The 26,249-nt window shown below is 35.7% G+C and overlaps 1 protein-coding gene across 3 annotated transcripts in view; it reads left to right on the top strand.

The window, feature by feature from the left end:
- Nucleotides 1–26,249, top strand: part of ADGRA3 (adhesion G protein-coupled receptor A3) — a 60,525-nt gene that overhangs the window by 10,265 nt on the left and 24,011 nt on the right. Inside the window, exons 2-8 of one of the 3 annotated variants that reach the window (XM_074822258.1) lie at nt 4,829–4,900; nt 12,957–13,028; nt 14,268–14,339; nt 15,215–15,286; nt 16,860–17,020; nt 18,958–19,171; nt 20,118–20,282. In XM_074822258.1, coding sequence (XP_074678359.1) covers nt 4,829–4,900; nt 12,957–13,028; nt 14,268–14,339; nt 15,215–15,286; nt 16,860–17,020; nt 18,958–19,171; nt 20,118–20,282 — 828 coding nt within the window. Of the gene's footprint in view, nt 1–4,828; nt 4,901–5,471; nt 5,541–12,956; nt 13,029–13,437; nt 13,501–14,267; nt 14,340–15,214; nt 15,287–16,859; nt 17,021–18,957; nt 19,172–20,117; nt 20,283–26,249 lie in introns of those variants that run through there. The other 2 variants (XM_074822260.1, XM_074822259.1) reach the window with 2 other exon arrangements.

The raw sequence follows: 26,249 nt of genomic DNA, 5'->3' as shown, positions 1-26,249 counted from the left end.
TCAGATCACCTCTTTGTCTCTACAATCATTCTGCTCAGTCAAAGGAGAGGGAAGTGTGTTGCTTTAAGGTGACTTGAGACATTGTCCATAATACTTTCTAGAACTTACTTTTCTGTTGCCTTTTCTTCCAAGTTTTTTGTGTTAATTCCCGTGGCTGTGAGTGTGTTTGCATGCAGTAGTTCCACATCTTATTTTCTGTTATGTAAGGGCTGGACAAGCAAAACCAGGTATTGTTGATCATTCAAAAGAAGAAAAAAAGCCCACCATAAAAAAACCTCATCTGGAACTTGTAACACATACATGTTACAACAATGACACTGGGCTATGGAAATCCCTTCATGAAATCTCAAGGTACATTTGTTAAAGAAGAGTTGAACAAGATGGGGATGAGTGGACATCTGTAGCTCCCTACAATTTTCCCTTTAAACTTCTTAATGATGGAAGAATTTGCATATTTTCAGAATTACTTGCCTCTTAGGAAAAATTATGGACTTAAACTAGTAACTTAGAATTATTATTGATCACAAATAATTTTCTGTGTCTAAGTGGTACATAATAGTCCATCATTTCACTGTACATTAATGCACAGAAATTGTGAAAGTGACTATAAAACATCTACTGAGGTGAATGCTTTATTGTGTTTTGTCGTTTTATGCCATATCCCTTAACACTTCAAGTAATGTATAGACTAAATATATTAATAATAAGTTTTAAACTGCATTTTTTTTAAAGATTACACTTACAACATTTTTAAGTGTGATGAAATGTCTTAGGTTATATGGAGTGTTGTAAAATCTATCATTTATTGTACTAAACCTTTATGGTTGAGTAACTAACAGCCTCTGCAGAGAAAATACTAAATCAGGCTGACTATAATTTGTACATCACACTCCAGAGAGAAATTTACCTAGTGCACAGATATTCAAAGGCTTCTACTTTAGGCCTATTATTTTACAGGCAATGTCAGAAAACTTTTTTTTACAGAACTGTAATTCTATTTAGCTTAGATTTAGTTCAGTCAGTTATAGCTACTTTTGAAGTGGTTTCTGCTCCATTTTGAATAGCTCCTTTTTCTGGAAAAAGTACAGGTAAAAATCAATAAATCTTTAAGATGAAGTAATTTATAACTAAAATACAAATTATTTCTGTGCTACCAAAGGTTGTAGCTTGCTTGCTTGCTTATGTTGACTTGGATGTTTTCTGAACCTCATGTTTTTTCTTCTTACTTTATCCATAAGTCTGAAATTGGTCTGTGTTTTTTCTTGCTGCTGCTGTTATGCCTTACGTTCAGTTTGCATTAACTACTAATGAGGTTTTTTATAAACTCCTTTATTCATTTCTTTATTTTTCTTCCCACATATGTTTCTGAAACCAGGAAGGATGTTGAAATAAAGGTGTGCTTCACTCTGAATAGATTTGGTTTGCAGAATGAAACCTGTACCTACCATTTCTACAAATATTTACTATTTAGCTTGAAACCTTTTCCTCTTTGGGTAGAAGTAAAAGTAGTTTCAAAGACTTCAAGATGTGTGATTTTAATGCTTCGGTTGAATTTTACTAGTTTTCTAGGCATTCCAAGTTGTAGATGATGATGATCATATTTGTCAAACTTGCAGTCTTGCAAATGTGTATTCTCATTTTCTGTTACATGTTGGGCCTTCCTTGATGCAAGTAGTCCTTGAAATACATGTAGGTTTCTGAAGAGCACCTGGGATTCTTTGATTTGTACATCTGTTTTTAAAAAATACTCTGTTTCATTTGTTCAGTCATCTAGGTTATCACAGCTACAACCAAGGGGCAATTTTCCTTCCTTCATTCCTGTAAGTTAGCTTAATGTATTTGACTCTAGACCTGTATTTCACAAGAGCAAATTTTCTTAGCTGACACTCTAGTGAACACTACAGGCTTTATAGGCACACACAACAGCAAATTCTCAGTATACCGTTAAGTATTTTTTTTCTCATCCTTTCCACCATTCCTGCGATCAGTCTTCACGTGGTATTAGCTGAATGTGTAGCATGCCGTGTTGATCACACTTTTGCACTTGGCATATAACTCTCTTGGAATATGCTTTGGGTAAATGTGTAGTTTAATGTTAGCTGCTTGTGGAGCAGTGAGCACCAGGGATGACTTGAGATGAACTGCAGAAATACATAGTATGACTGTAAGGGAAGAAGAAGGAGTGGGATCTCCTCCTTTTAGCATCAGAACTTTTACCTTGGTCGAATGATTCAACTTTAATTTAAAGAATTTTCAAGCTTTCCATCCATCAGACTGGAAATGGAAAGATTTTCAAATAGTTTGTTCAGCTGTCTTGATTCTGTGTATGTGAGATTGAGAGAGAGAGATTGACTCAGTGCCAGAGCTTTGAGACCAAAAAAAATTGCCTGCCCTGTGTTTGTCTAAACCACAGAGGCTTGAGGCAATCTTTGAGAAACCTGGAGAAGAAAACTACTTCATGTAATACATAGTTGTGTCAAAATGATGCTGTTTTCATAGATTGGTATTTCTGCATTTTAGTTTTATTCATGATGTGTTTTGAAGTACTAATCCTTGTCATTAGATAATAAATTTTATGCATCAGAGGAAAGAGGGCTCTGTGTGTGTGTGTGTTTGGTTTATGGCTATTGTAAAGGATATCTGAAAGATGTAATAGACTGGAAAGAAATCTCCTAGTGGCAGTTGTAAGTGTGGAAGTAGTTTTCCAGCCTGAAGATGTAATTGGTGTAAGTGAAGTGCACAGACATGTTGGATCTGCAGGATGCATTTGATAGAGCACCTGTCTGAGATTGAAATGACTGTAGCAGAAGTTGTGGAACAAACTGACAGAGTGTAAATTTGCAGGACAAGATGGTGTGCACTGGAGAGCTTTTAGAAGAACTCAGGGATGAAGAAGTCAAATGATAAATGTCTGAAGTCTTGCTTAGAATGAACTTCATTTTTGAGGACTGGAGGGATGGCAAATGTTGATTTTTATAAGTGCATCAGGAGTTTAGGGGAACTGTGTGGTTCCAAATCTGATGTTTGTGTTGGACAAATCAGTGGAATTTATAATAAATTTATTGGATACCTGGATAAAGAGAGAGATGTACTCTGGAAAATTTACATGTCCTATAATGGGAAGCTCTTCCCCACAAACCTTTGGAGTTCTTCAGAATCAGCAAAATATTTACAAAGGTGATCCAGTTGGTATAATGAGACATGGATGCTTTTCCAAAAGGTATATCTCAGTCCCTCACCAAAGGCATTTGATGAAAATTGTATGTCAGTCTAAAATGGAAAACCATTGTATGAGCAGCTAATTTGCTGAAGGCTAAGAAGTGGGTGGGGAAGTAAATGGTTAGCCCTCTCAGTGGAGTCTGAGACCTGTAATGCATGGCGTATTTCTTAATGGCCTGTAAAAGAGTGTGAGTAGGGGCTTGACAGTTTGAGTTGCTTGATGTAATAAGGATGAGAGTAAAGTGAAGAATTTTGGAAGAAGTTTATGAAACTAATAACTGGGCAATAAAATGACAGAAACAGCACATTGTAGAAAAATGAAAATAGTATTGGGGATGACAACAATTCTGTCTTTATATATAAGATGATGGGCACTGAGCTGACCGGAAATCTTCAGTTTTTGTTACAAGTAGTAAAGGTAGATCAGATGTTAGGAGTTGCTAGGAAAATGGTAAGAAACAACATAATTTTAACACACTATGCAGATTTGTAACTTGTCAGTGTGTTGAATACTATCAGTTCTGGTGGTCTTATCTTGGATTTTTTTGAGTATAATAAAGCTGGAAAGAGCTCAGAAGTTAAGGTGGCACAGAATGACTTCTGTTTGAAGAGTAATTAAGTAAAATATGAATCTTCCATTTGGCAAGAGACCGTCTAGGTTCTACATAATTACGTGTGGTAAAGGGAAGGTAGGTAGGGATTGATTACTGCTTGTTTCAGTATAAGAAGCGGGGAGCATCAAATGAAACTAGCAGGAGCTGTGCTCAAAACGAATGCGATGAGAGATTCTTTGTGGAACAGAGCTTTGTACTGTGAAACCTTTCATAAGAGGTGTTGTGGATGCCAAAATATTACGTGGTTCAAAAGGAAAATAGGCATTTTTGCAACAGCTGTATAGAAAGCAGGTCCTTCTCAGTAAGGAAGCATCTAGCTATACAAGGGATTTCCTAACTTGAGGATAATTTGTATTTGCAGATGGCTGTGATTAGAGAATAGGGCACTTGGCTAGATGGGCCTGATCCAGTTACTCATGTGGAAGAGGGAATTTGTGGTTGTGTGGTCCTTTAAGAAAGGATAGGTAGAAATAAAGGAGTGCTCGATGAGTTTATTTGCAGATGTCTTAAAAAGCTTGCATTGAGGAGAAGGATGAATGTGAAGGATGGCTGGGAAGGGTGGCACAATGTGGGTGAAGTGAGAGTGTGCAAGTGGCTGAGGGTGGCAGCAGAGGAAAGGGGAAACGCTGCGTGGTTTTGAAAACCAAAATGGGTATGGAAGAACAGAATGTTGAATGTGTAGATTGGTTGTTTAATACTTAATTTTCTAGTATGCCAATTCTGGTGCTTTATTATGATAATCCTATATGGGCGTACTTTCTTTCATATGTTAATTACATAAGCTTGCATGGTACTTAGGGCACATAACATAGAAAATCCTCCTTTTCTCCTTCATAATATTTAAGCAGTGGTGTTATATATACCTCAGACAATGAGCGAGGCATTGTAGTTTGATACAAATGCTGTTAAACAAAAAGATTTACACCAGAAGTGTAAGCTGCAGCAAATAATTTTGTTACCAAACCTACAATATTTTTCTCTATTTTTGTTTACAGGATTCTGAGCAACAATAAAATAACAGAGTTGAAGAATGGTTCCTTCTCTGGATTACACCTTCTGGAAAGATTGTAAGCACTTAAAAAGCTATTTCCATTTTAAAAATTAAGTTATATACTATTTATGTTTCATTACTAATTCTGAGACCAAAATGTCTTATTTAAAAGATGTATTCTTACTTTGTTTCAATGTTGGGTTTTTTTTGTGATCCAAGAGTTAACATAGTTAAGCCTTCTCTTCATGATTATCAGGTGACAGCATAAAGGGATAATCTCACCTTTGGGTGAGGTTAGGGCAGTTTCAGTGGGAAGTTCACTGGAATGCTGTGATGACTGGATTTGCTTTGTTGTTGTTCTCATAATACAAAAGTTTATGTTGTAAAGAAAGTTTTTCTTTAATTTCTTTTCTTATGAAGTGTGAAACCCCTTATCAAACAATTGTATATTTGTAGGGCAGGTGGATAGATATATTAGAGCCTCTAAAAGAGGCTAGATTCATGGCAAGTTTGTAGACATTTATTTTAACAGTTCTGCTGCTTAGTTTACAACTGTGGTATATACTGTACGTATGGGAGGGAAGAATGGGAGTTTGATGGGAGTAAGTTCTTTTGCTTCCTGTTTTCACTTTCCCTTTCAGATGATACATCATCTATGGGATGAGAAGCAGCGTTGTAGCTTCTGTTACAGTCAGCTTTTTTCCAGCTGGTAGAAGGTCAGGATTGGCAGGTTGATCTACTTGGGAGCAAGCAGAAACTTTAGAGATAAGGATTTTTCTAGGCCATTTGACTGGGAAGGTAGCCAGTTTCATAATCATCTTGCAACATCTAGGAAGAGTTCCAAACAACTTCTGGCTTCAGGGGATTAAAAGTATTTTATTCTTCCTCTAAAACTTGAAGGCTACAATCCCAGTCACCTGGCTAAATAAATTCAAACACTTCCACCGTTCCATTCCCCTACATGCTAGAAGAAAGATTTGTCTTCTGCACTGGCAGATGAGCTTTATTGTAGAAATAAACCATTGTGCCAAAGAAGCAAGGTTGTCAGCAGTGATGGCATTCTAGATCTTTACATGTTATTTTGGCATCCTTGGTTAGGTAATAAAGGCATCTGCTGACAGTTGTTATTTGTTGTAACTCATTATAATTTTCAGACAGGAAATACTTGAAACTCTGATTAGTTTGAGATTATATTTGCTCTATGAATCCAAATCTTAATTTTCTTTAAAATCATAAGAACCCAGCTTTCTTCCATTGAACTCATGTGATTTGTAAGGATTCTTTAGGTTATTTTAATATCTTCTTTCATGAAAAGAAAAAGAAAGCGATAAGGAAGACGACATGTTTTGAGCATTTAAAGTGATCTGAGAAAGCAGTATTTTAGATGATATGGTGTCTTACCTGAATGAGATAACATGCTTTATGTGTGCTGGTGTAGGAGTTAATACATCAGCAAATGACTGTTAATGGCCAGGTGTCTTCATAAAGGAAGGGATAACTAGCATGATATGCTAGTCATTAATGAGCATATCTTTTTTTTTTGTGTGTGCAAGACTTATTTAAAAAAATCTATTGAACCACAGTAAAAGTAAATTTTTCTGCTTTAAATGTTCTTGTGACCTTGGACAGAAGCTACTCTTGTAATTAAAATAATTTTTCAAACCTAAATAAATAGTCAGTGGAAAAAAATGGAAGGCCTCAGTAACTATTTTAAACATCATTATGTTCAACAGTTTCAAAATATATTCCTTAATGTTCACTGTGGTAACTTGCATGCCTTTAAAATTGCACTTTTTTGACAGTTTCTTACTTTTTTCTTACTATTCATAGTCCTCCTTATTTCCTTAGGAGTGTTCTCTTTTTTTGTAGATACTCTCTTTTCCTCACTTTTAATCTGAGATGAAACAGAGATAAAAGAAATAAATTCAGTCAGCATTTAAATAGTTATTTCGGACAGTAACTTTGTCAGTTAACATTACTGCTTACCAGGGGAGAGATTCTGTATTCATTTAATGCTTGTTTGTTCGTTTCTTGTAATGTTATACTGCATAGCAAATATTTTTGTCATTTCTCCTTAGTGGTTTTTGGATCAAGTTTAGATGTATAGATATATTTAACCAAAGCCATAAAAAAACCCAACAATCTAATACGTCAGCAACATGTATCTGCATAATAATTGTTTTTAATTGTATTTTAATCAATATTTTTGAATCCTAAAATATAGTTTCAGAACTTCATAATTCATCTTGTTTTCTCCTGTTTAGTTCTTGGACATCTTAATGAAAATTTACATGTTTTTAAATGGTTTCTGTTATTTTTTCAGTTCTTCAGATAATCTTGGGCATATGATATCTGCAGCTGGCAAATTGTTGCCTTTTAGGTTATTGTTTTGATCAAACACGTTCTCTCTTGACCTTATCCCCATCTGACAATTTTTCACTGTTACTATTGAAGGGGAGAGGTTTTATTTGTTGCTTGTAGGCGCCAAAACTATGGGAAAGTACATTAAAAATGCTGACTGAAAGTATGAATTTCAAATCTGTTTGTTAATAACTTTGTGCATGTATGTTAATTTATGAAAATGTAGAATGTGGTAATGCATTATTTTGTAAACAGGGTGATAAGATGACCAAAATAAGAGTTTTGTTTTACTGGAGGGTGAAATGTTTGTTAATTATGGTAGAAGATGACTATGCTGTGTCTACATCTAACCTTACAGGAAAAAATTCATGCAAATGATAGCTGAATAACAGTAAGCAGGTCAAAGATCTTTACTGCCACAAGTGATAATTAAAATGTCTGTACAAAAATTTTAAATATTTTAATCTCCACTGACTTTGTTAGTGCTGTTTTGCATGTGGATGCATTTCCTGCAGTTTAAATGTTGAAGTAACTTCTTGCACAACTAATTTGTGACGGATAATTTTTCATCTAGTAGATAACTTGACTTTATATAGAGTTATTCAAATTGCAGCAATGCAGAAGTAAACTGCTGTTTTCCATCTAGAAGGTAGCTGATGCTGCCTGTTGATTTTTGCGAGAATAAGGAAGATTAATTCATGTATTTATAAAGTACTATTTTTCATTGTACACGAGGGAGAGAAGAGGAAGAGACAGGCGTGGAAATCAGTAAGATATTTAGATAGCAAAAGAAGGGTTTGGTATTTATTAACTGTAAATAATGGCAAGGGTTTACCAATGTGTTTTTAGGATGTACTAATATACTTTGAAAAGGGAAAATATGCAGTGTGAAGGGAGTGTTATTTGTGGAGAGCCTCATTTTTTTTTCTCTCCTGTTTTTACAGCACCAATCTACAGATACACGGGTGCCTTAAATAAAAATAGGAGCATCTAGTACTTTTTCAGACAGTAGCAATTTCTGATTTTAATTCTTGTTGTGATAGTGCAGCAAAGCCTGTGAAAAGATGGACCTGAGTTCTCCTAGTGGTGGACCTGAACTTTTTTCTTTGAAGTCTTTAAAAGTGATTGGAAAGTCTCAGTATTTCTTGTTTGAATATTACTGAGCAGAGAAATGATTTTATGAATATTCAGGAACTTGTTTTCTGCTCTAACTTTAGTTCTGGTTTTGATTCTGGAAACTCCATCGCTGTTAGCCATGGCTCTTTCAGGAGAAGACTGAGAGTGTTAGGCTAACAAAATACTTATTTTCCTCATCCTCACCTGCTTCTCAGGTAACCTCTGAAAGATGAGTGGTTGCAGGGGAAAATGTTTCTAGTCTCTGCTGAAAAATCTGTGCTGTGAAATCGAATGCTTAGGAGTATTCTAAACTGTTGGAAGTACAGAAATTATTTGAAGGAAACAAAGGTTTTCTGGTCTAGATTCTAGCTTTTGTTTAATTTGCAGAAGTGTGGTAGTCTCAAGCATATTTTTTTTTTTCAACTTTTTTGTATTACACCTTTGGGAAATTTTTACTATTGTGTTTCATCAGTGCATGCCATAGGTGATGATGGGGTAAGCAAACCAACAAAACTAAGTGGTCTAAGTTGCTGTCAATTTCTTTAGATGCAAGAGGATGTCAAAAGCATATGTAAGTACTTTTCAGAAAAAGTCAAGAGGTGATTTTTAGAACCAGCTTTTTACTTTCCATTTGGAAAATGTTCAAGTCTCAGAACTGTCTGTTGTCTCCTCTTTCATGGTTCCTTACAAACCTAGACTCTCCAATTGCTTTCTCTTCTTGTATTACTCTAATATCATTGAAGTCAGTGATAGATTTGAGCCAGTTTTCCTTTCCTAGAGAGAGTTACTTGAACCTGGTGCAACAGCTCCAGCAGCACTTGATTCTCACACGCAATTTGAATATGTTAACCTGGAACCAAAATTCTATGTCTGAGACCAACATACAATAAAGTATTGGGATTTCAGTTATCAGCAGTTTTGGTAGTACCCTAAATATTTGTTATACTGATGGTGAAAACTCAAAATAAATATAGCTCCCTATATTTTAGGGAGAAATCCTATGTATGTATGTATAGTGTAGAATTTAAATCATACACGGTGAACAATGAGGAAATGTAAAAATTGTTTAATCAATCATAAGCTTTTATTGGATCTGCTTGCATAAAACCTACACCCTATAGATCTGTGGGAGGGATAGACTGACTTTATGTAATGTTTAGCCTATTTTTATAATTTCTTTGTCCTCTTCCCCCATTTCTTTTTTGGACAGGCATTTCATATAGTAAGAGTCCATGGTAGCTAATGTGTTTTGTGTTCAACTTTCAGGTTCTGCTCAGGAAGAAAAGATAGTTTATACAGTGGTGGTTGAGAGAGCTAAATAATGTATACATGTCAGTATGTGTGTATATATATGCATTGTTTGTTTGTGCCTGCAGGATGCTTTAGTAATAATTAAGACAATCTTCATTGTGCTGAGACAGAGCTGTAAATTATAAGTAATATATATCCATACATAAGTATTTTTTAAATATGTATATGTGCACTTTTAAGTCATAGACAACTGGCCACTGAAACATTTCATAAATTCTAATGAAGTGAAAGGATTTTGTTATTTACATGGCAAACCATAGTTACATTTAAGTAGTATTAAGATATTTTTCTTAAGGTAACATTAGGTGCAGTTGTCAGGCTTTTAAATATGGTTTTGCTTGTTGGTAAGTTACTATTTGCTTATTGAATCACAGATTTGAGAAAGGGCTGTTCCAATTGGACATAAGAAAATTCTTCATCATGAGAATGGTTAATCACTTAAAGTTGGGTCATGAGATGGTGAAATCTGCATTTGTTGAGTTTTTCAGGACTTCACTGGACATAAAAGCAGGGCAGCTGATCTGATTTAGTTGTGCTTTGAGCCAGAAGTTGGACTATGTGACCTCAACACATCCCTTAAAACCTAAGTTTTTCTATGATCCTAATCTGCTAGTCACCTTCCCTGGTAAATACAGGGGCATCCTCATCTGCAGTGTTGTTTAGATTGAAGAGAAAATTAATTTTTTTTTTTATAGGTTCTCAGTGTAAGATTGCTGTACTGCCTGGCTTGTGTTTTTGTAGCAGTATTTTTAATTGCTAGATGAAAGATGTAGTTACTGTAAGATAAAAGATGTACTAATAAGCTAGAGCTTGGAGAAGTTGCAATATTACCATAACTGAAACCCTCTTCTAATGGATTTCTTTGGACAGATTTTCTGTTACTTGGACAAATAAATATCTGTAACTATATCCTGTAGCTTGAGCTTTGCAAAAGAAAAAAATATTGAAATCAGCGTTAAAACCAACAAAAACTTGAAAGCCAAACACAGCTTTCTAATGAGACTGTCTCCCCCACCTCCCTTTTATGTGGGAATCCTATCAGTCTATTGGTTTAACCACAACTGTCATCTCTTCATTTAGAAACCATCCTAGATCCTGGAGTCCTGGCAGTTGCACGAGCCTGTGTATCACATCTTTTACAGTTTCTGAAGAGCTGCCAGACCATGTCAGCATTGTGTTAATTTTGAGATCCTTAACTATCTCTTATTTCACAGTTTTCATCTGCTAATATTTTTTGATAGACAAATATATAGCTAGTGCTTACTAATGACTGCCACTGGGAGGGGGGGAAAAAACCCCAAACAGAGACTCAAGGGGGAAAGAACCCCAAACAGAGACTCACCAACTGTTGTAGTTTCAGGCTGAGAAAATGCTAACACTTCGGACATTCAGGGTATTTCTAAAAAATTACTTTAGTATGGTGGTTCATTAATGATTTGCTATCTTATTTACAAAGTATAGAGTATACATTGAGTTTTTTGAAAGCATGAAAATTGTTGGCATTTCTTTTTAAAAAGAGTTTATTAATTTTAGTGGGATTATCCTTCTGAAACTGGTATTAAGACCTACTAAAGGGAGGGGGGAAGAAAGCAAGAACATTCCATAAAGAATAGACTAGTCAGTTTTTATCCACTACTGTAACAAAATGTATAAACAGGTTGTGAAAGTAGTAAAACTCTTGCTTTTAATTTCAAAAATATGTTGCTTTTTTTCATTGAAGCAAGGGATTTAAGAAGGAAATGTATCAGGGAATACGCTTTGAGTTTAAGTAACAAAATTAACGATAACTGATAATCTAGACTTGCGGATTTCCAAGGTGTGTTGTCAAGTGTGTTTTCTCCGAGTGTTTTCCACACTGAGATTTTAAGTTTAAGTGGGAGTTACATGATTTTTAAACTGAAATTTAAAATACCAACAGTAAGTATAAGTTTTCTTCCCTGTCCCAAAAACTGATGGTAAATAAGTGATGAATAACACTTAGTATTCACAGATTTGTCATGGTCTTGGTACTGGGTTTATAAACCCACGGAAGGAGGCTTGAAAACATTACAGTTCTTCAGGCTCCTGATAATGCTTTGGAAGTAGTTGGCAGTCCCTGCCACCATACAGGGCAAGAAAATAAAGTTAAAAGGAGTGTATATGTCATAGTTTTATTGAAAATTAATATTACTGTACGGCAAAGTAAATTTAAAATGTTTCAAGTATCTAAAATGTTTATATTAGGTACAGCACTGAAGTGTGATCCACATGGCATGACACTGTCTGTTGTACTGTAGTTTCTTAATCCAGCTGCAGGAAATGCTATTGTGAAATCTTGGGATGAATTTATATTTTTGCTCATGCATATTGGTGTGATAGTAGATGTAACCCTCTCTTACTGTTCTCTTTCGGGCAGAATTATTAATGTAGTGTTGATTTAGGAGATGTTTTTTCTACCCTTGCTTACTGAAACATTGCTTTTAATTGAAATTACTTTTTTTTTTCAAATGCAGAACGTTCACATATTACCAAGGAATGAGAAATTTTTCTTTAGTGCAGTAAGTGCTTGCAAAGTTTCAGATAGTAGTATAGTAAAAATCTTGGATGAATAAGGAGGTAGAAATAATTTTAGCATTCATGCAGTGATAAAGCTTGTTCAAAACTTTGTAGATGCTGGCAGGTGCTTTCTGTGACCTTTAAAATTAAGCTGTATCCGCAGAATGTCTTGAGTTAGTTAAAACTCCTATATCACTTGTACAATTAATAAAGCAGTTTAATGACATAGTTACTTTAAATTTCTCCTTACAATCTTCTATTCTGGAAATTTAAGATTTTAAAATGTGCTCTTGAGTTTTTTCACCAGCTTTATTTGGGATTCTCAGCCAGGGCTTTGCTTTTGTGCCAGTAATGCTGGTAGAAACTTTCAATGTTGTGTCTTTGGTGTATTTTTAGGATCTTGTTTTCCTTCTTCTGGTAGATGTTGGGCACTACTGAAATATTTAAAATTGGGTAGGCTGAAGAAGACAACACTGCTAAACAGTATTGTACTGTGTAATGAGCAAATGTCACACCCTGAGCAGCTGTAATCTATATGGACTCTGTGTCAAAGTATCTTTAACTCTCTACCCTTTCATGAGGTAGGAACTGATAGAATGTTTAAAGGAACACACATACTGTTTATATTCCCCTTTCTAACTAAAATGCAGATTTTCAAATTTTGAAAGATACTGTGAGAAATTAGAAATGTGTTGTATGGATTTTTTGGGCAGTTTTCAAACAAGCTGAGACAAGTGTATCTTCATGCATGTATATCTGTTTCAAGGGGTAGTTTGTGGTAAATGTAATGTCTTAATTTTTCTCCACAGGGACCTTAAGAACAACCTTATTAGTACTATAGATCCAGGAGCTTTTCTGGGGCTTTCATCTCTGAAAAGACTGTAAGTAGTAGATCTAGCTAGTTGGTTTAAACAAAACAAACAAAAAAACCCCTGAGAGTAGAGTAAGTCTTAGGTTCTGGAAATTAGACAGCAAAGCTATTATATATAATAAGTTGAATATGTATATGCTGTCTAAATCTACGCACACACGCACATATATATATATACATATACATAAAACAAAGTCTGCTTTCAGTCTTATGACTGAAGAACATCCACTGCTTGTGGCTTGGCAGTCTCACTTGTTCTTACTGACAGTCTTTTGTATTATTCCTTCCTTTTTGTATTTTGGTGACTTGAAACATTGCTGGGTGAACGTTCATTCAGAGCTTTGATGCCATCAAGTCTTGCTTTGTTAAATGTTAAAACTCCTCACAATTTTTTTTTTCCCAAAGGTCATAGTGGAACACAGAGTCCCTTGCTATTAATACTACACTGAAGTTACAGGACTGTTAATGCTGCTTTATTGAAGGTTGTGCCAACATTCCCATTAACACATATTTTCGGTATTTATACCATGGCTGTAAAAATCCTGTCCCAGATGAAACTTAAAAAACAAGACCTTTTTTTAAAACACTCCTCAGATTTCAGAATATTTGGGACAGCTTTTAAGTCTTCGTGATTTCCTTGCCCCCTGCCCCCCCTTTAGTCAGCATACAGCTTTCCTTAAATTTTTGTAGTATGTATGTTCCTTTGTCACAGATCAGATGATCTGGCTCACTTAAAAGGAAATCACGCTGAAGGACCAATTCTGGACCATTACTACTTGCAAGCTTAATTTTTATTCCTTTAAGAATTTTTGGCAATCTGATTTAAGACCTACCTTGTAAAATATATACTATTTATCTAATTATAAACATAAAAGTGGTCCTATTTATGTACAATAAATGCACTAGTATAGGTCTCTGGCACATCAAAAAATTAAGTGATGTAGTACATGTGATGAATATTCTGTACAAATATGAAAATTTACTTTGTAGTGATGTAAGCCAAGCCTGTTCAAAGGGATTTACCAATAAGGCTAGGCTCATTTAACTGATATGGGCAAACCATTATTACTTTAGAAATGTGCATGTGTGTACACCCGTACAGCAGTACCTTTTGGGTTTTGCAGAAAAAGACTAAATGTATATATGGCACAATTTGTTACTTATGAATTGTAGTTGAAATACTGTTTGCAGCTGATATGTCACTTGCAAATAAAAGTTTATTCTGATTTTTGCTTTCTCCTATTTATAGAGACTTAACTAATAACAGAATAGGCTGCCTGAATGCAGATATATTTAGAGGACTTGTAAATCTTATTAGATTGTAAGTATAATTCGTTGTATATAATTTCACTTGTGTATCTTAAGTTTTAGTCTTATGTAAGTTAACAGTCTTTGTTTCAGTGGGAATTGTTTAAGTGTCTGCCTGAAAGACATGCTGTGTGGCTATGATTGTGGTTTGTTACTCAGTAGCAAACTTTTAAAAACAAAAAAAAGGTGGTCGGGGCAACCAAAACCATACTGCTCTGTCTGCTTTGCAACTATTTTCAGGTTTCTTAGAAGGTATAGTTGGGGGTGGTGGGAGTAGCAGACTACAAAATACTTTCCCTAGAAAAATATTTCATGGTTATAGAATCTTTTAATGTCCAGGCCTTCTACCATGGGATCAGTGTAGTTGTGTTCTGCTGGCTTTCTTTCACATTTTGTAGTTCTTCATTTACTTGAAGAAGATAACATAGAAGATTATGGAATGTTTCTTTGCCCTAGTTGTTAGCCTCTTATGCAGTGCTTTCACTGATATAGAGAAAGTGGGATGTATAATATTTTAAAAAATTATTCTGCTAGATCTTACATGCTTCTTACAGCATGTTAACAGCAACACATCAATTCACCGGTGATCGACGAAGTTAATTTTTAACATGAGCTAGTTGTTGCTTTAAATAAAAATAAAGTATTTGCTTTCAGTCCTTGTTCCCAATCTTAAAATTCTTCAGCTAAAAAAGAAGTATTGGGGAACAGTTTATTTGGGGATTTTTGCTAGGCTATCAAGCCTGATTGTTATTCTTAAATTCTTGTGAACTATGACAGAATGTCATAATAGTATCTTGTAGGTTTTTAAATAACTTTATCTTGAAGAGGGATTATTTTATTTCAAATGTCAGTTGCATGAGTTGAAATCATGATACTTTCATTTCTTAGGAATCTTTCTGGAAATCTGTTTTCTACACTTACACAGGGAACATTTGATCATCTTGGTTCACTAAAGTCTCTGTAAGTACTTACTGCATCTAATCTTAATTTGCATGATCATTTGTGTTCTTATCAAAAACCATTTTATATACACTTGTACTATAGTTTTACATTTTTACTTTTAAATCTCATAACAGTGTTTTCTTTATCTAAATAAGCATATAAAAATATATATGTACAGATATTTGTGTGTTTATATAACTTCTTTCGAAAGATGCTTGGCATTTGTTAGATAGTTCTAACAGAACAAAGCTATACTGGCATCTGGGCTTCTGAAACTTCTATTATGTATACATCATTTATAACTTCATATTGAATAGTGTTTTACACCTTTTTAACAATCGGGAAAAAGTACTTTTAAGGAAGGTCTTAGTCCTTGAAGAACAGTATAGTTTTGTTTCATATAACAGTGGGTACATCTCACCCTCAGGTTATTTTTCTCTAATTTAATGAGAGTTGTAAACTTGTGTAAGGAAGAAAGTAAATGAAAAAATCATCAGTGCTGATGATTAGCTTGCAGCTTGGTAGTTGTGACAGTTGGCTCACTGTACTTGGACTTTCTCAAAAGCTCTGACTTCTGGCTTTGACACCAAGTTAATTTCTTGTTTGTAAAGGCAAATGTTTCTTTCCCTCCAGCTTCTTTTAATTGTTAGTAAGTTGTTTTTCCTGGTATTTTAATTGTGGTTTTTTAATAGTTGCTGTCCAAGAATATCACAGTTCTGATGAGAGAACCTGGATATAACTGTTGCTAATAAAAATGCATGTGTCTGGAGGAATTCCTGTGAACAAAGACCAAATGGAGTTTCACAGGAATGTTGTTTCAGTGTTTGAAGTGTTCTGCCTGTGATGTCGTGTTATCCTCTAGACATTTGAAAAAAAAAAAAAGTTTTTACTAGAGGTAAAAACCAGTGTAGATACAGTGATATGTTTTGATACATTTTTAACTATTTCTAAACAGATACAGTATTTTCTCTTTTAATTTAGCTGACTACAGCAGACACCTATGGGGGGATTTGGTATGTCCTTTTAGTAGAAAGTATTAAATTATACAGAGAAGACTTTATGAATCAATGAAAAGCCTTATATGGTTTTCATATAAAGCAGAATAAAGCTATCATTAAAATTGTGTGAAGAGTGGTTCTGAAAAGAGAAATAGGTGAGAGGCTGTTTTTAGATTTCTGTTGATTTTACTGTTAAAGCATTTGATTGCTAAAATGAAGCAATGAAGTATGTTCTTAAGTTATGTTGATGCATATTCAAGCAATTCCTTATTATTGCTCGCTTAAATAACATTAACTCTTCCATCAAAGAAATTACTAGAAACTTTTTCATGCACAGGTATTAGGTGTTCCTCGTTTAAGGAGAAGATTCCTTTTCTCAGGGGAGTGTGTACTTTTGTTCTCAGCCCACAGTTTGCAGAGTATTAGAGTATCTTCCAATAAGTAGTGGTAGGCAACTGCTGTATTCTGGGGTTTGACTGCTTGTTGTCTGTGTGTCTGTGACAATGAGAGGCATTGCGCAGCTGTTGATGTCAAGCTTTCAGACCTTTTGAGTGTTTCATTTTGTCACTGTGAAGGCCTATTTTGTGTTGCAGAGAGTTTCAGACTGATTATCTTCTTTGCGATTGCAACATACTGTGGATGCATCAGTGGTTAAAAGAAAGAAATATAACAGTACGTGAAACTAAATGTGCCTATCCCAAGTCACTTCAGTCGCAGACGGTGACTGGTGTTAAGCAGGAGCTTCTAACCTGTGGTAAGCACTCCTGACAACTGATACTTATTTTCTAATGCATTCCATATTCTGTAAATATTAGTGAACAGACTTTTTATTGCTTCGTTTGCCTGAAATTCAGCACTTATGATAGTGGTGTGGTGGGTTGACTCTGGTTGGATGCCAGGTGCCCACCAAAGTTACTCCATCGCTCCCCCTCCTCACCTGGACAGGGGAGAGAAAATATAACAAAGCTCATGGGTCAAGATAAGGACAAGGAGAGATCAGTCACCAATTACCATCATGGGCAAAACAGACTCAACTTGGGGAAATCAGTTTAATTTATTACCAATCAAATCAGAGTAAGATAATGAGAAACAAAGTGTAATCTTAATAACACCTTTCCCCCACCCCTCCCTTTTTCCTGGGCTTAACTTTACTCCTGATTTTTCTCTACCTCCTGCTCCCCTCCTCAGCAGTGCAGGGGGATGGGGAATGGGGGTTGCGGTCAGTTCGTCACATGTTGTTTCTGCTGCTCCTTCCTTCTCAGGGGGAGAACTCCTCACGCTTTTCCCCTGCTCCAGTGTGGAGTCTCTCTCACAGGAGACAGTCCTTCACAAAGTGCTCCAGCCTGGGTCCCCCACGGGGTCACAAGTCCTATCAGCAAACCTGCTCCAGCGTGGGCTCCTCTCTCCATGGGTCCACAGGTCCTGCCAGGAGCCTGCTCCAGCACGGGCTTCCCAGGGGGTCACAGCCTCCTTTGGGCATCACCCTGCTCCAGTGTGGGGTCCTCCCCGCACTGCAGGTGGAGATCTGCTCCACCGTTAACCCCCATGGGCTGCAGGGGCACAATCTGCCTCACCATGGGCTGCACCACGGGCTGCAGGGGAGTCTCTGCTCTGGTGCCTGGAGCACCTCCTCCACCTCCTTCTTCTCTGACCTTGGTGTCTGCAGAGTTGTTTCTCTTACGTATTCTCGCCCCTGTCTTTGGCTGAAGTTGCCCCTGCAGGGTTTGTTTTTTTTTTTTCCCCTTCTTAAATATGTTATCCCAGAGATGCTGCCACTGTTGTTGATGGGCTCAGCCTTGGCCAGTGGCAGGTCCATCTTGGAGCCTGCTGGCATTGGCTCTGTCAGACATAGGGAAAGCTTCTTACAGAAGCCACCTCTGTGGCCCCCCACTACCAAAAACTTGCCACCAAACCCAATACAAGTGGTAATAGCGATTCCTTTCAAAGGCTGATCTTTAGTTGTGATGGTGTTGTTTGCTTTTGGAAATAAATAATAAATAAATTGATGATTGTGGATGTTCATCTGAAGAAACTAAGGATGGGTAGCATTCTCTGGAGATCAACTCCTTTTTCCTGTTAATCCATGTTTTTCAGGGATTTTTTTTACCTAAGCTTCACAAGAGGAATCAGAAACTATTAATTTTTATCCAAAGTCCACCTATCTGACTTAAGATACCAAAATTATTCCAAGCTCAAATTTCTGAATTTACAAGGTCTTCATTTTGACTTACTTTCCTAATGGTGATTCTGTTGTTGATTAGCCTTCTTGCTGTGATGAAACCAATTTGCTTAACGTCTTTGTTGTGTTAGAATTATTCCATCAAAATAATAAAATATATGTATTTGTCATTTTGAAATCTTAATAGTGAAAAATTGTGAAGAAATAAAGTGCATAAATATATTTTCCATTCAAGTTTATATTTTTCACTCTTTTGGATGTGGCCTAGCAAAAGATTTTAAGTGTGTTACATTAAAGGAATACACATTTTGAAAAAATATGATGAGAATTTGTATTTTTCAGTATCTGATGCATCAAATGTAGTTTTTCTATAGATCTTGCAAGATGCAGTTTATAAGTTTATAAGTTATATCAGTAATTGATACTCATTTAGTGTATTTTTCTCCTCTTTTGAAAATTATGTATATAACACATACTTGCTATTAAGTGTGCTTTTATTTCTTGAATTCTAGAACCGCCGCTTGAGTTACCATCTTTCTATATGACTCCATCTCACCGTCAGGTTGTCTTTGAAGGAGATAGTCTACCTTTCCAATGTATGGCTTCATATATTGATCAAGACATGCAAGTCTTGTGGTATCAGGATGGAAAGATAGTGGAAACTGATGAGTCCCAGGGTATTGTTGTTGAAAAAAACATGATTCATAACTGCTCACTGATTGCAAGGTGAATCTATAAAGAGAAAAATATTTCCCACTCATTTTCTGCTCTGATTTAGTGACTCCTTCCATAACCAGTAAGGCCCCCTCATATCCTTGCTGAGTGAACATGTGTAGACAGAAACATCCCAAGTAGGGAAGTAGTCTGTAACTTCACACATCTCTTAAATTACCTGGGTTTGGTCACTGTTGCTAACTGTCAAGTTTGAAGAGGCAGCTGTAGAGATTTGATTAGTCAAAAGCCACCTGCTTAAAACAGGGTTAGCTAGAGCAGGTTACACAGGACTGTTGCAGTTGGGTTTTAATGATCTCCAAGGTTTACGCAATGCAGTTTATGTGAAATATGTTTGTGGTAGGCTACATTTGTTCTCTTGGAACATGAAAATTATGAAAACAAGGCATTTAAGTGAACTACTCATGGATTAGTTCCTCTTCCTTTTGACCACACCACATTTGGTACTACTGAAGTTCTCCAGCAGAGATCTATAAATATAACGTATTCTGCCTGCAGCAGATTTTTGACTCATTCAGCATCTACAGAGTAGTTATATATCCTGTAATTGTATTAGTAGATTAGGGCTTCTAACTTTGTCACAAATTATGCATTGGGGAAGTTATTTTAGTTTGGCCTTTCTGGAGCAACTATAAAACACTTGGGGAATTTGGACTTCTCATCTCTTCTTTCTGAAGTCAAGGAACTTTTTCACATGGCTGTTCTTTTTCTTTCCTACCTTGGAAAAATTGAGAGCTAGAAGAATAGTAAATATTCTTTGTACATATGTACAATCAATACATTGATTCATAGATAGCTCTGTTTTTGTAAGATCACTCACAGTTATATGTAAGTAGTTGTTTCTTTCACTGTCTTTCTGTACTTGATTCATCTTTTGATAAAAGCTTATATAAATGTTATTGTGAGACTTGGGTTTTATTTGTTTATTTTATATTCCCAGTGCACTGACAATCTCAAACATTCAGGCTGGCTCCACAGGAAACTGGGGTTGCCATGTACAAACCAGACGTGGGAATAACACAAGGACAGTAGACATTGTGGTGTTAGAAAGTTCTGCGCAGTACTGCCCTCCAGAGAGGGTTGTGAACAATAAAGGGGATTTCAGGTTGGTAACCGCTTTTTTTTTTTTCCAGAGAAAATTCAAGTCCATTTAATTTTGTTTTTAAATAAGGTAGTATGCTTTCAAGGCACCTATGTGGATATTTGTTTGTAACTGGTGTGTAATACTGTTCTAAATTAATGTGTGTTGAAAGAAGTGGACACAACTGTACCCTGAAATGTTAAACTTTGAGCCTGTTAATTCACATCATTGGAAGAGGTGCAAAGTAAGCTATGATATTTGAAATGCATAGATGAAGTTATTGGAATAGATGATCTGTAAGTTTAACAGTTGGACTGCATACTGACTGGGGGGGGGTTCCACCAGGTTATCATTGCATTCTTAAAACCCTCCTGCTCCTGTAGGACAAAATCACTATATAAGAAATATGTAATAGAGATTTGTTTTTTTTTTTTTACCCTGTGAGTATTAGCATAAATAGTATGAGTGGTGCTTCCTTTTAATGATTGTTGGGACTGTAGTGGTAGCTCTGATGTTCCATTGTGTTGGGTATTGCGGAGTATTTTATCTTTTGTTCTTACCTCTTCACCTGTTTTCCCTTTTCTGATCTTTCTGCTGCTGGTCACTGTAACAACACGTTACGCCTGGAGGTGCCAGCTGTAACAGATAGCTTCTGTATAGATTCTCTATATGTAAGGTAATTCCCTTTATAACTACTCTGTGTTGTACCTCCCTGCAGTAGTTACTACTGAGAATTAGTGTATGTTTTCACTACGGTTTGTAGCATTTCTTAATGTTGTAATAACTGCTTTTACCCACTCATTTATTTTTACTTACGCTGCTTGGCTGTGTTGATATTCTCTTTACATGTATAAACTTGTCTTCCTTTCGCTGTGTACTTTAGAGTTCTTTAAAGTCATCGTCTTTCTGTACAGCTAAGCTAAGACCATAAATCTTTTAAGAAATAAAAAGTAAGTTAAAGCATGTTGCTAGGACATAGTTTGTGGGGGAGAGAAGCTTTCAAGTGCAGAAGGCCGCCTCCAGTTGTAGCAGAAAGAGAGGTAAAGTCTTCACTGAGAGCATTTGTCCTGAGTTCATCTTGTTTATGTTCATCAGTTTGGACAGTTTGAGAAGGGTGGCTGAGTATGAGGAACTGTAAGGAGAAGTAGTGTTAAGATCACTTGCACAGAGGCAATTTGGAAGTGCTGAAGAGTGTCGCTTTTGCACTGTAAGGAATTATTTATATAAGAAACTTTTTACACTGTGGTTGTTTCAACTGCAGGGATAAGCATAACATTAGAAAATGAGAACTTCCTGCTTAAGATAAAAGGTGAAGAAAGTCAAACAGATGCATGCTGTATTCATCAAAGAACACATCTATTTAAATCACTTATGCATTTTTTTATGATACAAGTGTGAATCGCTCTTCTTTGATTTGCCATTAGAGGTGAAAACAGATGGTAAAGGCTTATTTCAAAGTGTTTTCCATTAAATTAACCTGTGCTGTTCAGTGACTGTTCAGTGTAATAGGATTTACCCCCTCTGGAATTCAGTAGAAAGAAATAAGATTTCAGGAAATGTTCAGCTTATCAAAAAGTTCACTATGTCTGGTTTTACTATAACAGACTTCCATTTGTAGTTTAGGTAGAGTAATAATAAAGAGTAATTTTTCACCTTTGAGACCATATGGAAATAAGGCTTTGACTAGTGAGAAAATGGTTCTGAGCAGATGGCTGTAAATGATCCTAGGTGAATTTGATTTTATAGTTTTTTAGTTGGAACTGGTTAGTCATTTTAGCTTGGAAGCTGTTTCAAAACTGGCAGCTAGATTTTTATCCCTTCAGAGATGGGACAGCAAAGTGTAGTGAAGGAGGATGTTTGTCTTCAGTGTCTTTGGCTCAGTAATAGTTGTTTAGCATGCGTTTATAAAGATTAGGCAAAAACTGTCTTCATCATGGAATTTATTTTTTTTAGCTTAGATATCCTTACAAGTCTTACTCAGATAATATCCCTGAATGTTACAGTCTATGATTAAACTGAAAATACAGTTTGCATGTTAAAATGTAACCTAATGCTTCAGCTTCAGTAAATCCTTCAACTGCTGTGTTTAGAAAAAATTTACTCTGGTGGTTGGTAGAATTCTTTCATATATAAGAATCATCCCTTTGAAAACATATTCACTGGGCATAATTAATCTTAAAACTGTAATTGTCATTCTGAATTTAGGGAATTGCTAGGATGTAATAAAAAAAATTAGACTACCTCTAAGCTAATGAAATTATGATATAAAAACTCATTGTAGCTGTGAGAGTTAGTGCTGGTTTAAAGAAATGAATGCTTTCAAAACAGAATTAATATGCATGAAGCAAAGGATTCTTTTATAATCTCATGGTCTGGCTTTTTTTCCTGAAATGAAATTACAGTACTTAAATGTAAATGAACCATCTTTTCCCTCACAGCTGTCTACTCTCATGTATATGTGATAAATTCTGAGCACCTGATTATAAACAGTGATGAAATAAGAGTGTTAATACAGTCCAAATTTGCACTTCTGCTAGCAGTTGGGTAAACTGTGAAAGATATTCAGGCTTAGGCTCACAAAAAATTAAGAATGCAGCCAAACTTATGTAGCCTTTGTTTGCATGATGAGAATTTTGTGTCATTAATTACCTTTTGAGCCTGGTGGAGGGGTGTCCTCCTTGGCTTCATGGGAAGTGGAGACTGCCTCATCAGCTCATCGCATACAGCTATTAGGAGGAAACAGTTCATGACTGAGAATGGTCCAGGTTAACATTCACTTAGCAAAAATAGGGAATAAGGGAAGCATAGTTACATATGAAATCAGTTACCCTATCTCATTCACCACTGGGCTGCAAAGAGATTTGTACCTGCACAAGGGGTGTTATGAATGGGAAGGAAAGAGGATAAGGGATGCTGTTCTCCACGCAGTGCTTCTCTTTGTGACACTGCGCATTTGTGTAATTTTTGTGTATGTGAGATTATGGTAGAAAGCTGGGAGTTTTAAATTGCCCGTCTTTAATGTCTGGTTTAGTGGAAAGCCTATCATAACACATAAGTAATACATTAGTTTTATTAGTAAAATGTTTCTGTAGGTATCTAAATTTGTTGTAAAGGTAGCACAACTATATGACTGACTGGGATTGCTAGTTTTCTTTTGAGAAGAAGATGGTAGAATGCTGTGTAGGGTAGAAGATGATAGAATGCTGTGTAGGGAAATGAATGAAAAGTAAATGTAGGAATAAAAGGACAGTAACAAAAGGGAAGAGATGGATTGAAAAAATAGGGGAAGTAGAGCGAAGAACAGGGAGAGAAGGCAAATAATCTTGTGATAATCTAATAACCTTTGCAGTAGTGTTAGAGACTGACACTCAGTTTTTTCCATTTGATGACTACAGAAGTTCCAGAAGATATATATAGTTTAGAAATTATGCTTGTTTAAAAGGATAATAATTAAAGCTCTTCTGAAAAACTTGTTTTTCATGTGAGTCTTAGTGTTTCATTCTTGTCTCTCTTTTTCTAATTCTTTAGCACTAGGTGTGAATAGTGAGGAAAGGAATGGCACATGGCATTTTTCAGTGAAAATATTTGTCTTGGAGGTTGTGTCATACAACATCTGTCAGGACCACAGTCTGTAGGGTGATACATTCAGTCAAAACTGAGCTGACCACACTTTAACTAAAATTGCTTTGGAAAAATACAACTTCTAGAAAACTGTCTCTAAAGACACACACAGCTATCCCTCTCAAAGTGGCATCTTTGATGTGGAAACCTAAATACAAAAATTTCAGTGTTGATACAATTGTTTTGGAAATGGTGTTTTGGCACTCCAGTGTCGGTGTTTCTGGAAACCTGACTCTGCATTCTGGAAGATGAGGTTTGGGTGTATTATGCAAGGTATTTGTGGGCCTGCATGTCTTCCAACAGCTGTGCCAGCTGATTTATGAGTTGTCCTCATTTGCCTGTTTTCCTTTTGGCTTCATTCTCTGAAGGCTCATTATATGTCCATAAGAAGTGGGAGCATAGAAGTAGCTCATCTTTGTACTTGTTTTTCCAGTCTGTGTTGATCATACTTTATTTTAATTTGTCCACACAGAAATTTCAGAGACTTTGATATATTTGCATGTATTGTATGCCCTCATCCGCCTCACAGGCGGCTGTGATTTTTCTAAGGAAGATTTTTGTCCTTTCTGCTGGCTTTTCTTCTATATGGGAGAAAAGGTGATGAATATTTACATTACCATTGCAGAATCTATATCTGTTCTTTGAATTAATTTACATTCTTCAAAATACCTGTATATAATTCCTGGCATTGCTAATTCTTTTTAATTTTTTTTTTTCTTTTTTAACCACCTCCATTGCCACCAGTTCTGGTGTAAGTTTTCATTTCTGATGAAGGTTGAATGGTGACACTTTTGTTAATTTCTTGGTGGCTGCTGAAGCTCTAAATATATGTGTATACATATTTGCTAGGCTGGATGAGTCTCTGCTACAGTACCCATATAATCTTCTGTCTCTTCTAGTATTCAGATACTATGGTGATGGTCATAATAATAAGTCTCCATTTCTTAACTAAATGATGTCACTACAATATGGAGAACTGATTTGTAATGACAAAGCTGTTATAAAAGGTAGTAAAATTTAAGCCTTTGTTTTCTATTTTGGTTTGTTGTAATTATTGTCTAGTCTTTTCCATTAAATTCCATACTGACTTTGAATTCTTTTATGGTTGTTGCCATGACCTGTGCATTTTAAGGATGCCACCAGCAGCTATCTTTGAGTTGCTTGCTGCCCAAACCTAAGTAATCTTTGCCAAAATGGCCTGAAATAAGAGGGTCTTCCATTACTGAGCATGCAGAAGTTGTTCTGTTGGAGCTGATTAGGAATAAATAGGAATTTGAGAGAGAGACGACTTTCAGTATATTCCAAAATATTAATCTCTTGCATAATTTAATCAAACTGAAAAATGTAGCCTTTTGCCTTGGTCCATCCCTGGAGTTATGCTCTTCTTTGAGAGAGAGCTGTTGATAAATCCCAGTGTCTTCAGTAAGAGAAGTTACTTAACTGGTGAATAAGGAAGGAAAATGGTGCTGACTTGTTCAGTTTCTCTTCTTTGGCAATATTACTTAAATTTTAATTTCCTGAAATAGAACACTATTCAAGGTGTTTACTCCATCCTTCTGCAAACACAGATTTTATTTTTTTTTCAAATATAGATGTTCTGAGCATCTCTTGATTTATATTATAGTAGTGACTTAAGAGGCTTTTTGCTGAAATGCAGGCCAGATATAAAAGCAAACTTTAAATCACAGTGTAATCTAGCAGAATTTTTTGTTCGATCATTTCAATTTGCGGAGACAACTACTTTGTTCAAAACCCTCTGAGATACTTAAAACTGAGAAAAAATATGTTAGCTCTTAAGGCTGTTCAAGGAGCTTGACTTGATTGTGGTAGGGAAAGTCTTGGATGATCAAACGAAGCTTGATTTTTTTTTGCTCTCAGTTTTAGTTAAACCTTATGTTGGGTTGTTGGATTTGAGATACTTTGTATTCTGAAATTTAGATATGTATGCTTTTTGCTTTTTAAAAGTGTTAGTGTTCTGAACGATAAAATACTGCTTATGTATATCCTAACAAGGGAGAGGGCTGGAAGTGGGGACAGGCAGACTGGCTGGCATTCCTTGTCCCTTCTCTCTTCTCAGCACTGCAGCTTAATTCAGGTGTAGCTTCCTTCTATTCTTATATTCCCTTTGAATCAGTTCTGATCTCATGAATGATCATTGTACTGGAAGTGTATTGTAATTTAATTTTCTTTATTCTTTATTTCATTTTTATCTGTGTATATATTTATACAGATAAAATATGCAGTAAAATTACAGAGAAGGTTGAGGGAATGTTAGACATTTTCTCAAAGTGCTTAACTCCACATACCTTTGAGTAAAAGGAACTATTTTCTCCTTTCTTAACATTACGAACATTTTCTTTTCCCATTAAT

The sequence above is a fragment of the Strix aluco genome, chromosome 4, assembly GCF_031877795.1.
Source record: "Strix aluco isolate bStrAlu1 chromosome 4, bStrAlu1.hap1, whole genome shotgun sequence".
In the NCBI taxonomy this organism is placed as follows: Eukaryota; Metazoa; Chordata; class Aves; order Strigiformes; family Strigidae; genus Strix; species Strix aluco.
Note: the sequence above shows the minus strand (reverse complement) of the source record. Positions and strands in the feature narration are given on the sequence as shown.